Below are 12,559 nucleotides of genomic sequence, written 5' to 3'. Positions count from 1 at the left end.
CGTTACGTTCAGTTGAAAACAGTTTATGAGGGTGCGTTCACGTTACAGATTAAAGGACGTTGATATGGAGTATATACGTGTGTGTATAGGTGTATATATGTGTGTGTGTTATTGTACGTACATACATACATACATACATACATACATACATACATACATACATACATACATACATACATACATACATGTACAAACACATATATGCATGTATGTATGCATATATACACGTATATATGTGTATATACATGTATATGTGATATATATGTTTATATACATATGTAGGTATGTATGTGTGTACACACACACACACACACACACACACACACACACTGGCAATGGCAATAATAAGGCAAAATTTAAAAATCTTAACTGCTTAATTGCCATTTCATCCTGTCATTTCCTGGACTCCTGGTTAGATTTGTCATCCACTTTGAGTCTAGTGACTGTGATTCAGCCACTAGGTGGTAACAAATAACCATCAATGTTTCTGCCACCTCTTATTATTTGCAGTCGCTAAATACAACCTTATACACCAAGGTTCAGCTGACCTAAGAGGTAAACACAGACGCTCACGGAGAAACATTACACACATCTGTCAACACGGTGCTGCTGGCCAGCTGGTAGAATCGACACGGACTGTGCTGCTGACAGGTTTAAAGGTTTGGTCCTATTGCTGCTGTTTCATACCTCAAAATTATGAATAATCAGCTGCAAAAGCAGCTGAGGAAAAAAGGCACAGCATTACACAAAAGGCTTATACTAGAATTAAAACAGTGCTTTTGCATTCTAAAATAATAAGCAAATTATATCAAATCATTTCATGTCTTAGTTGATGTAACTGAAAAATAGTCCCAACATGTCCCACACTGAGATAACTCCACAAACATCTGGAACATAATCTTTAGATTGCTTTCACTCATTAGGCTTCAATGCACAAAACTCTGAACGGCCTTTTTTAATTACCATAAAGTACAAAATCACAACCTCTGCTCTCAGAAAACAGCTACTTCATATTAGCACAGCGTTCAAACACTTATTCCAAGACATTTAATCACCAGATCAGTTCAGTCTGGGATTTCAGTCCTCCAGTGGACTGTCTGACCACTCACCTTCTGGAAAACAGCTGCAAAACAAATCCGTTCATTAGCAGCTGATCAACATTTACCACAGCAGACATGACAGGCTATTTAAAGAATTGTTTATTGTTGATGATATTTACAGCTGCAGATGACTCACAACAAACATTTGTCTCCTAGTGCTCATAAAAGTGACATTATTCATGGAATAAAGTCTAAAAATGAAATGTTATCAAAGTGCTCTAACTCAGAGAAAATGTACTGAACTTGCACTGCTGCCGTTACAGTAGAGCTTTACATACACTGCCTCACAGTGAACGACGCAGGGTGGGAAAAGCTGCATTAAACTTATAGTGCTGTTTGAAAGACATGCGTGTAGTAAGTGTAGGCTCACTCATTAGAGACTGCATGAAAACAACAGGGGACGGAAGAGAGGGCTGATCTTATAGTGGACATTTTCCTTTCTGTTGTGATACAGGAAAACATGAAGGAAAAACTGTTCAGGGGTAACGTTTAATCACTAATATCCACAAAGATAATGATGAGCCTGTTTGCCATCAGCTGATTGTGATGACAAGCACAGTCACACTCATTAAAATCACACATTTGGTCCCTTGGGCAGACTGAAATAAAACAGAAAAATAAAACCCCTCCCCTGCTCTCCTCAAAAAATTCAGACGATCCTTCCTTCAGGAAAAAGAAAAAAATACATAAACACTTCACCCCTTTTCTGGACCCCACCCCCCTAATAATTATTCTACAGTCCCTCAGTTAGAGGAAAATAAATGTCATCCAGGTGAGAAATGGAGATTTTTGTAAGACCAAGTCCTCCTGAGCGGCCTCAGGATCCCGAGGAATATTCTCAAATTACATGTCAACATACAGCAGTTACCATTTTCAGCCACTAGAGGCAGCCAAACCTCTGCCTGTCAAACAGGCCACAGAAGGAGCAGTTCTGCTATTTGTGGGAAAATGAAAATCTAAAAACATGAGTGGTTTACACATCAAATGTGCACTATAATATAAGCATTAACAATAAATAGAACATCTAGCAGAAGAAGCGCTTAAAGTCTTTCCTGTGAAGGGATCGGTGTTCATCAACAAAGGCTCAGTGCAAACGAGTGTAAACATAATCCAAAGCAGTGGATGCTCTGGTGGAGTGGTGGCGTCCTGGTCAGTCTGCTCGGCATCCAGTGTGTGACTCACTTCTCCCTGAGGAGGTACAACACAGTGGCCTTCAGGTAGTGTCCGAAGGCGCAGACAGCAGACACCAGCCAATGAGAGCGAAAGCTGGGGTCGGAGTTCACCACGCATTTGGTCACGTCCACCTGAAAGAGCAGAGAGGACGCACAGTCAGCAGATGAACCGTGAGCAGACACATAGGCAGCACACGCAATAAAAAGACTACATGTGTTCTTGATTTGTCCATATTCTGAGACTCTGCAGTCACAACCTGCCCACAGATATGTGATTCCAAAGCCAGAGCCCACACTGCAACCTCAGCAATGCTTACTCAAAATCCACTGTGTGACTAAAAACACGGATTCCTCAGAGAGCACAGCGACGTGTCACTGCTGACACTGAACACGCATCCCTCCTCAGATGCTCCCTCACGTCGCTGACGCTTATTCGGGTTTCTGACACGCTGACATCATCCCCAATTTGAGTCCACGCTGCGGCTCGTTTGTGCTGCCGAGGTCGGTTATACAACGCATCCCTCTTTGTTTTGTCACACTCCACTTCCCTTCAAAACAAAGCCGACTCGGGTGCCGTGTCTCTGAGCACAGGGGCGTTCGTTTGTGCTGCTCTTTCCAGCAGAGCGGAGCAGAACATGGGCCGAGGCACGCCACCAGGCCTCGTCCCTCCTCGTCCCTCCTCATCCTTCCTCGTCCATCCTCGTCCATCCTCGTCCATCCTCGTCCCTCCTTGTCCCTCCTCGTCCATCCTCGTCCCTCCTCGTCCATCCTCGTCTCTGAGTTTCACTTAATTGTTTCTGCAGGATTACATGAGACAGGCCTTTTCCCATCTGATAAACAGGGGCTCTAATGTATGTCTGGCTGTTTCTATTGCCACATTTCCACTAGCGCTGCTCGACTCGACTCTACTCTACCCAGTTGTTTTGTGTTTCCATTAGGGATAGTACCTGGTACCCGATACTATTTTTAGTACCTGCTCTGGCGAGGTTCCAAGCGAGTCGAAGCGATACTATATGTGTGATGTCAACAACCTGTCGGCCACTGATTGGCCGGAGAGTGTCGTCACTGGTCTGCGACGTCCAACACCGGAAAAACAATCCCGCCCCCTCCATTGTAACGCCGGGCAACAGCAACCGCTGACTTTATTCTTCATTCTCACTCGAGGGAAATGGCTGCTCGTAAAATATCACCGTGGTCCGTCGACAAAAAGCCACAAACCGAGCAGCAAATACAACATCGCCTCGATGTCCTCCATTGTTTGTCGGCTCTGTTTGCGTCGCGTACAAATTGACGTCATGGCAGATTCGCGCAGCCGTGGTATGACGACCCCGCCTATGTTGAGGAGGTACTATGAAGTACTCAATTGTAATGGAAACTCAACCAAACCAAGTAGAGCAGAGTAGAACCGAGTCGAGTAGAGCTGGAACTGTGTAATGGAAATGTGGCATTTGTGTAGACCAAAAACTACATATTCGTGTCATTTTTTGGTTTGGCTGTCATGAGTTTCTGACTTCCACGTTGTAATTATGATCTTATTTTTCTGAAAGCTGCAGCGTATCTGACTTAGCACTCGCTTATATGGAAAAAGACCAAAGACCGTCATTTAGTCTACTTAGCCATGTAATTTATGTGTATAATATTTCTATAATATCCAACAGGAACATGTCTGATCTCTGACAGTCTAATATTCTAAAATATTCAGGATTGTATTTGTATCTTATGGTTTTATCCACATTATCTTCTATCAGGCGGTCAGATATCTTCTGTTTTTCACTTCAACCAGCCAGTGTGTCCGTAAAATATCAGAGATCACCACAGTTGGGGTGGACAGTGGGTGCATTTTGCATTAGAGTTAAAACAATCTGTTGATTAATCAATTAGCTGACTGACAGAAAATGCATAATTTTGATGATTTGATAATCAAACAAAAGTCATTTTCAAGCAAAACTGCCAAACATGATCGTTCCAGCTTCTCATATGTGAAGATTTGTTGCTTTTCTTCGCTTTATATCTTTGTGAAGTGAATTTGATGATGTCTCATTGGGTTCTGGAAAATGATGATGAGCATTTTTCACCCCCTTTTGATGTTTTCTAGATTTAATCAATCATTGGTTAATCAGGAAAATAACCAGTGGACTCCATACTAACACATGTAAACTGTAAATCAGAGCACTGGTTCACTCACTTTATCATCTCAGTCCCTGTTTCATGTGTGTAATATTGCTATGATGCCTTCAGTTCACCACCATGAAACCAGAGGCCTCATGAACAAGTGATTGGGTAAAGAAGAAGACGTTTGTCTTACCCAGCCGCCTCTCCTCTTCAGCCACAAGCTCAGGCTCTTGCGGACGAACTCCCCCATGCAGTCGACAATGGTATGAACCATAGCGGGATGACCGTGGCGAACGCAGTCCACCGCCAAGGCTCCAGCCACGGCGTACAGAGAAACCACCTTCCCCCAGGTCACACCTGACAGGAGACACGTTGGGGGAATATTAGGAGAAAATAAACGCCGTCCGCACTCAGAGCTTTATGTCCTGCTGGCTGATGAAAACGCTGCCAAGGCGTGACAAAGCAAAAAGAGCGTTGTTATTAGATGACCTGAGGGTTCTTGGAAAGCAAAGCGGAGCGACTCTGCTCTTTCTGACTCTCTTCAAAGACGGATGAACAGATTATAAAACCATTCACTGCGTCCTTTGTTTTTCTGGGGATTCCTGGGAGTCTCCCCGAGGTCTTTCAGTGAAAATGTAAACCTGAAGCACAGCCCGAGATGTTCTAGCTCCCAGGAAGCTCTGAAAATCTCCCATAATGCAACTGAACAACATGCTTTGATACAACCCACATCTTTCAAACAAAGAGACTTTCTCTTAAAGTAATGATGCCTCATCATCATGGATATTTTCTCATACTTGATACCTGAAGCTCAGCACAGGCTGAGGACTCTTCTTGACTGTACACTGACCTTTATGAGTAACATCAAAGTAATTCCTCTTGTGCAAGCCTGTGCTGTAAAATGACAATAAATGGACCTTGACACCTTCAGTGTGGCCTTACATGTGGTTCCACCCCAGCAGCTAGCTTATGGCTGACACTGTTTACAGACTAACATGCTATTAAGGTGCCGCCATGACAGAAAAAACATGCTTCAAATGGGAAACATGCAAGTGTCCCATTAGGTTAGATGGAGAAAGTGACTACAGCACTACAGCAGCCCTGCGGCAGGAAAACAATTCCTCATTTCTGCCCGAGGCCCAACCAGAGCACCACGTAAATAAAAGGTGTACTGCAGTAGTTTAGCTTTCCAGTAATTGACTTTTTGGCCACTTGGGGGCAGCAGAAACAAGCTGCAAACACAACACTGACACATTATCCCCTCAAGGTGAACACGTTAGCTGTTAGCAAGCATCCAGCAGGAACAGCAACAGCAGAGTCGTCTGGTTTCTTGTCACCGGATATTTCCCTCTGGTTTGGTCCACCAACTCCCGAGGGAAACATCTGACTCTTTAGCTGATAAAATCCTCTTAAGTTTTAAGTTTATCAAACCTTTTTTTTCTTCTTTCTACTGAAAAAAATTGTTTGATTGAGCCAAAACAGTGAGCTCAAAGACACTAAAATGCTCCGCAGAGCTGAGGCGGACTGAGAGTCGGGTGAAAGCCCTCATTGAGCGTCAACTTTCCCATGATGCACAGTAATCTGACCCACTGTTAATGTGAAACTATTGATGAGAACAGCTTTGAATAAAGGTTTAGAAAAGGCGTCTCATCCCTCCTCTGCTGCGTGATGCAACATGCAGGATGTGGAGGATGTCTCAGCTGTAGTTTATCTGCACCTCGTGATGGAGCTTGAACACATCGGTTTGTGGTCACAATCTATTGCTAGCCATGACTTCCTCTTCACGGAGTGACATGTCTAGACTGTCAGCTTCATCAGGTCCAAATTTACACTGTAACCGCTGAGTGACATTTTCAACCCGTAAACTGAAACTAAAGCCTCACTGAAATGTGTCTTTCCTCCTGTAAACCGCTAAATAAACACCGCGCTCATGCTCCAAGGGCATGCTTGGGTTGTGATAGATCTTCTTTCATTTTAATGTTTGGAGGTGTCCGTGATTTTTGTCACTAACTGCACACACGCTGAAGACTAGACTAACCTGATTTGGACTCAGATCACTTTGTTCCATTCCCTCAGGAACAAGCCAGCTGAGGCTCATGACTGCGCTCCCTGGGTGGGGTCCAAACTGTCTGTAACAATCACTCGCTCGAGCAACAAGTTCACCTAATATGGACTGAATGTTTTCCCTACGGTTCCTTTCCTGTAAGGGGATAATGACCGTTAAAAAAAGCTTCTGACGGACTGAAGAGTACTGTGGTGGCCCTGCACGAGAGCTGTTTATATTAGAAGGTGGGCTGGATTTTTTAAGAGGGAAAACTGTGAATTTCTGTAGTCATTTAACAAAAAAACATGAATATGAGCAGCAACATGAGTTCTCCAAACTTTCAATATCTTTATTGTATCTGACTCGAGCTCTGAAGTTCCTCCTGCCCAATGAAGAACTTCCCTAAAAGGACGAACACTCTGTAATCTTCCTTTTTTCTCAAGCTCAGCTCAGAGATCAACCTGCCAACAAAGCACTATGATCCACTATGATCCCCATGATCCAGGCTGCGTGTCTGACTTGACTTAAAATACGAGAGGATTTGGACGTGGACCCACCTGTGGAGAAAATGTCTGCAGCCACAGCGAGGAAAGCGTCGGACACGATGCTCTCTGACGCCACCGTGATGTTGAGCTGTCGCGCCACATTGCGGTAAACGTTCGGTCGAAGGTACTCCAACTCGTCACCTGACCAAAACAACAGAGACAGAAAAAACCTCTACTCTCAGTTTGTGGTGACTGGGTTTGCATTTCGGCCACAGACACTTAAAGCAGCCATGCAGCTCCTGAACGTGACAATAACACAACCTTCATTCAGTACCTTCAGTGGTTTGACTGCTTCGGCCTGACATGCTGCGTGTGTGACCAGCAGTTTACGGTAGCTAATGCTAACTACTTTTAGCTAACTTAAATTGAATATGCCATCTGCTTTTTGTTTTGTCTTAAAGGAGCAGATCAACATTTTGGGAAACACACTCATTCACTTTCTTGCCAAGAGTTAAGCTGCGTTTCCACTTCAGGAAGTTTCTCGAGGGACCGGGAACCTTTGGAGGAACTCAGTGTGCTTCCACCGCTGGGACCAGGGTCTAAATTAAGTCCCAGCGACATTATTTTACCCACCAAAACACCCATATTCGGGGGGTAGTACAGGACATTTGGCGGTGGGAGGTGGTGCAGCGCTGCTCATCTCTGATTGGTCGAAAACTTTGCAACAGTTGTGCAGAAAAAAGGACGTGTAAAAACATTTGGCTCATCTTTGAAGGACAACAGGCTGCAGAAGCCTTTAGCTCCTTGATAAGAAGCTCCTGGGACGAAAAGTTCTGGGTGGATCCACGGCTTTAGATGAGAGGTTTGATGCCACTCTGATGTCTGTCTGTTGAATGTGTCGCTGGGGCTTAGCTTAGCATAAAGCCTGGAGGCAGTCCTTTGAGGCTAGCTGCTTCTCTGTTTCCAGTCTTTGTGCTAAGCTAACAAGCTGCAGCTACATATTTATCACAGAGGCGAGCTGATATCCATCATCTCATCTGACGCCCAGCAGTTAAGTCAATAAGTGCTTCCAAGATGTCAAACTATTGCTTTAAAAATCAGATTTGAGTCTTTAATTTCCGAGCTGTGGATGCTTTGCCGTAACCTGGAATGACTTCCTGTCCAGTAAACTTGAGAGGGAACAAAGTCCAGAAGTGACTGATCTAATCTCTTCAGCGGGCTCTGAGGTTTGCCAGCTGTGTTACCGTTTCTGAACCCATTTGAGAGCCTCTCTGCCGGAGACTGTTCCCAAACGCAGTCTCTCTTTGATCTGACTTTCCAGTGAATTGTATAACTACCTAAACTGGAAGACGGGTGATAACCACAAACGGTAAAGTGGAACCTCAGACTGGAGGAGCCGCCTGCAGTCTATCCGTTTCAACACTGGGTGAACTTCCAGGCAGTGAAGTATTACTCAAATGAAACTGTTTTTCTGGGGATTCCTGGGAATCTCCTCGAGGTCGTCCAGTGAAAATGTGAAGTGAAGCATCAACGTGTTTCTGAATGATGAGCTGTGACCTCAGACAGGACCGGACTCTGGATTAACGAGGTCAGGGGTCCAAACCACCCCCTCACCTCCACCGCCACACACACTTCTGCAAATTGTGTTGCACGTTTTGTTGATTTTTGACACTTTTCTAATGTCTAATGTGGTCACGTTTGTGTGTTTTTCTATCGTTTTAGAACCTGCTGTGTGTCCCAGACTTTCTCTAAACGACGCTCTGGCAGCAGATTGTTCACTTCTCCTCTTTTTATATCTCTCATTATCAAAACGCTCGTTGTATTCTTGTGCTTCTTCCTTTTTTTTGACTTGAACTTGGTGAAATTTAATCACACTGAGTCTAAAAACATTGGCGTCTATGTTTTAAGAGCCCACTGTGTCTAACTTTAAAGGATCAAATGTGAAGTGCAGTTCAGGTCCCCAGATTCCCAGGTCCTGGTCCTCTGTGTCCTCATGGGCACTTTAGCAAGAAGTCTTATTCTAGAGGACTTCGTGCCTTTAAATGCTGTAGATGTCATTGAACTCACATGTTGGAATGAGCCTCTGCATAAACTTCACACAGTGTTTGTTAGATCACCCCCAGAACTCACCCAGCCACAGCAGAACCGACGATATCTCCCCCAGCGTCCCACCTGATGCAGCCAGTCCGTGCTCAGGCTTGGACCAGCCAATCCCGGCCCGGTTCAGCCTGGAGTGGATGTAGTCCCTGCACAGTGCTTTGGCCTGGGACACCAGCTCCTTGTCGGTGGGCGAGCGGTCAAACACTTCGGCCGCGAACACAGAGGAGCGGCGCAGCATCTCCATGCCCGCCTGTCATCCGCCGCGGACTGCGCTGCTCGCCTCCCCGCCTCCACCGCCTCGCACAGCGGCCGCTTCTCCGCGCACACGTCCCCCCCTCCTCCTTCCCTCTGTGGAGTCCTGTGGAGATTATCCTGCATAACAAACACGCAGATTAGATTGTGGACATCTTTTGATGACCTGGATAAGAAGCTGTCCGATGCAAAGTCTACTGAAGCCGCAGAGAAGGAGGAAAAGCAGAGAAGTTGTGCATGAAACCTTAAAGTTACACTTAATGCGACTTTCATGAAGGTAGAGATCATTAAATTACACTTACCGAGAATTAACAGGCTAACTCTCCCCAGATGAAGCTCATCTAGGCGGGCTGCACTGTAACATGTCACTGAGCAGAAAAGTGTTTTCGATCAGTGACTTTAAAAGCTCTCAGTCTGACAGGCTTTCCTTCTAAGGGCACTTATTGTGGAGTCCAGAGGCGGAGATAAGAGGACCAACAGAGGCCCCGCCCCGCTCCAACACACACACACACACACACACACACACACACACACACACACACACACACACAGAGAGAGAGAGAGAGAGAGAGAGAGAGAGAGAGAGAGAGAGAGAGAGAGAGAGAGAGAGAGAGAGAGAGAGAGAGGGAGGACATGGTCTTGAAGTATTTCTAATCATAACTGGATTTATTAAAGGTGTGATTCTATTCTATCAACAGCAAAGCCGCAGGAGGCTCCCAAAAATAAAACATTTACTTTAGAAGAAGAGATAAAAAATAGAAAATAGAAAATAAAAAAAATCCACTAATAATATTGCTGGATGGAAAAATTGAACATGATAGATATGGCTCATTAAGTGTTTTTGTACTATTGCACAGCAGTTAAAATATATGTAAGTGTATGTAACACAGGAGGCTCAGTATGAAAAAACATGTTATATTGATTAAGATATTGTATGGATGTAACAGCCAGATGTTAATCATAAATCACACAGTTGTGCAACAGAGATTAAAAGCAGATTATAAATTGTTAGAAGGTGAAATGCTTCCCCCAGTGAATACTAGAAATTACTCCATAAGAGCATAATTAATGGATAATTAATGTCTTAAAGTCTTAAAGAGGCACTCCAATGATTTAATGTTGCACATGCACAAAGTTTGGGGATGTGAGAGACACGCTTCACTTCTATAAAGACACTGTGGATATTTTATATGCTGATTCAGTTTTTTTAAAGATCAGTGTGTTTTCATTTTTTGTTGTGAGTTTTAATTCTACAAATTATACTGATTAAAAATACAAATATCTGTGTGCAGAATAGGGAAGGGAAACAGCTAGCCTGGATTAAACAAATGAGATATCACATGTTAATCGGCTATAGGTGGGGTGGATGACTCAGCGTTTCTGGTGTTCTACTTTTCAACAGGAGGAAATTAAGTGAAAGCACGCCGTCACATTATGATACATTAGAAATGAGGAAGGTCAGATATGATGTTATGTTACGCTCCCTCTGCGACAGCCTGATCCAGCAGTGATTTGGCATGACGAGATGTGAAACCAGCACATTGCTGCTCAGGTCTGTCACCCTGAACGCAACACCGTCTATTAACTGGACCTGAGAGATGAAGGAAATGGAGTAAAAGTCCAGCACTTGTAGGAAATACTTGGATCTATTCATAACAGCACAGGGCATTAACAAAGATATGTTTAACTCTTAAAAACACTGGTCATAAAACATGTTTTGATCGCAGCGAGACGGCAGCTCCACGCCTCCTCCACACCCAAACAGAGAACTGTGTGAGCAGATTTCCCTGGCAGAGGACTGATAATGTCCCTTCTGGGGAAGCCACCCCGCCCTGTGTTCAGGCTGTTGGGACATGCCTGAGGAATGCCCTGCTTTGTTAGTGACTGCTCAACATGAGCAGGAACTCTCCGCACAGGGAGATGTTTTCCTCCTCCTCCTCACCTTCATCTAACTCATCTTCACAGCACAAAACCCTCCAGGTGAAAGCATCCTCACATTTTGTATTAGCTCAGGTGTCGATGCAGTATTTTACTTTCACTTTGCTTCAGTTTTCACAGCACAGGTTCAGTCTTAATGCTGCTCAGCCACAAACATAAGATGACCTTATATAACATGACACATTGCTGTAGATTAAACAAACCAATAAGCTCAAACTTAAGTCTCTACAGCAGTAAAATGAAACATAAACCTGGGATAGTTTTTCTGCATAATTAGTAATTTTTGTACTCGTGCAGCACATTCAGTCAATAAAGTGAAAGTTTTCAAAAATCATTCTTTGTCTCCATCATTTCAAACACTGACTTTTGCACTGATTTCACATTTTGCCTACTTGTTGTTTGCAGACTCTTCTTCTCCAGACGCTCAGGGTAATGTATGGGGTTCCCCAAGGGTCGATTCTAGGACCACTGCCTTTTAACACAGTATGTTACCTTCAGGTGACGTCATCATCATCTCTTCCAGAAGTATTTAAGACATCAGTGTCCAAAACTGTTCCAGCTCAACCAGGATGAAACTATGAGTTAGAGTTAAAGCTCAGAGAGAGAAACAGGCCACAGACCTGAATCCTCTGGGCAGGTAAGACACCTTGATGTGGTCTTTGACTCTGAACTCAACTTGAAGGCTCATGGCGGGTACGTCACCAAAATCTGCTTTTTATCCTCTCAAACATACAGATTAACTGCAGCCATTTCTCGCTCTGAGCCACACAGAGAATAATCCAGGCTTTCATATCTGGCAGAACAGATTACTAAACGCTCTGCTGTGGTCCACCAAAAAAAATCTGTAAACCAAGAAAAACTGATTGAGAACACATGACGTCTATTTTTAAGTCTGCACATTTTAGTTGTTTTTAAAGTGCAGGATTAAAACATTTGGTGAAGCAGTTTTCAGTTTTGATGCTCTGAATCTGCTGGAACAGTCGGTACTTATTTACTCATTCATTGTTTTCATTGTCATCAAGTGTTTTACTTCTCTTGTGAATTTGCCTCAAATGTTTGCACTTACCAGCCTGTCAGTCATCCACAAAGCACTCTGAATAGCATTGACCTTTACAGGAGGTGATGCACAAATGAAATGAATTTGTATTTGTGTTAAATGTGGCGAAAGAAATTGGAAATGGCTCATCTTTATAAGATGATGCAGGCTGGTGGCTAAAAACAGTCTAAAGAGATGAAATTTCAGTGCAGCATTGACGTAACTGGAGCTTCTTATTCTGACGAAACGTAAAGAAACTTCAAGTCAATACCGAAATGTCAAATACAGACATCTGCAGCAGCTTATAAAACAACTGACTG

General features: G+C 43.8%; 1 protein-coding gene across 1 annotated transcript; it reads right to left on the bottom strand.

The window, feature by feature from the left end:
* Positions 1 to 1,181: 1,181 nt before the first annotated feature.
* boka (BCL2 family apoptosis regulator BOK a) lies at positions 1,182 to 9,707 on the bottom strand. The gene is made up of 5 exons (XM_070961913.1): positions 9,568 to 9,707; positions 9,044 to 9,385; positions 6,986 to 7,114; positions 4,578 to 4,741; positions 1,182 to 2,404 (listed from the first exon to the last, which is right to left on the bottom strand). Exons 2-5 carry the CDS (start codon positions 9,255 to 9,257, stop codon positions 2,279 to 2,281), a joined length of 633 nt encoding a protein of 210 aa, XP_070818014.1. The 5' UTR covers positions 9,258 to 9,385; positions 9,568 to 9,707; the 3' UTR covers positions 1,182 to 2,278.
* Between the last annotated feature and the right edge of the window lie 2,852 nt (positions 9,708 to 12,559).

The sequence above is a fragment of the Chaetodon trifascialis genome, chromosome 4 (assembly GCF_039877785.1).
Source record: "Chaetodon trifascialis isolate fChaTrf1 chromosome 4, fChaTrf1.hap1, whole genome shotgun sequence".
Lineage (NCBI taxonomy): Eukaryota > Metazoa > Chordata > Actinopteri > Chaetodontiformes > Chaetodontidae > Chaetodon > Chaetodon trifascialis.
This window is presented reverse-complemented; position numbering and strand designations above follow the sequence as displayed.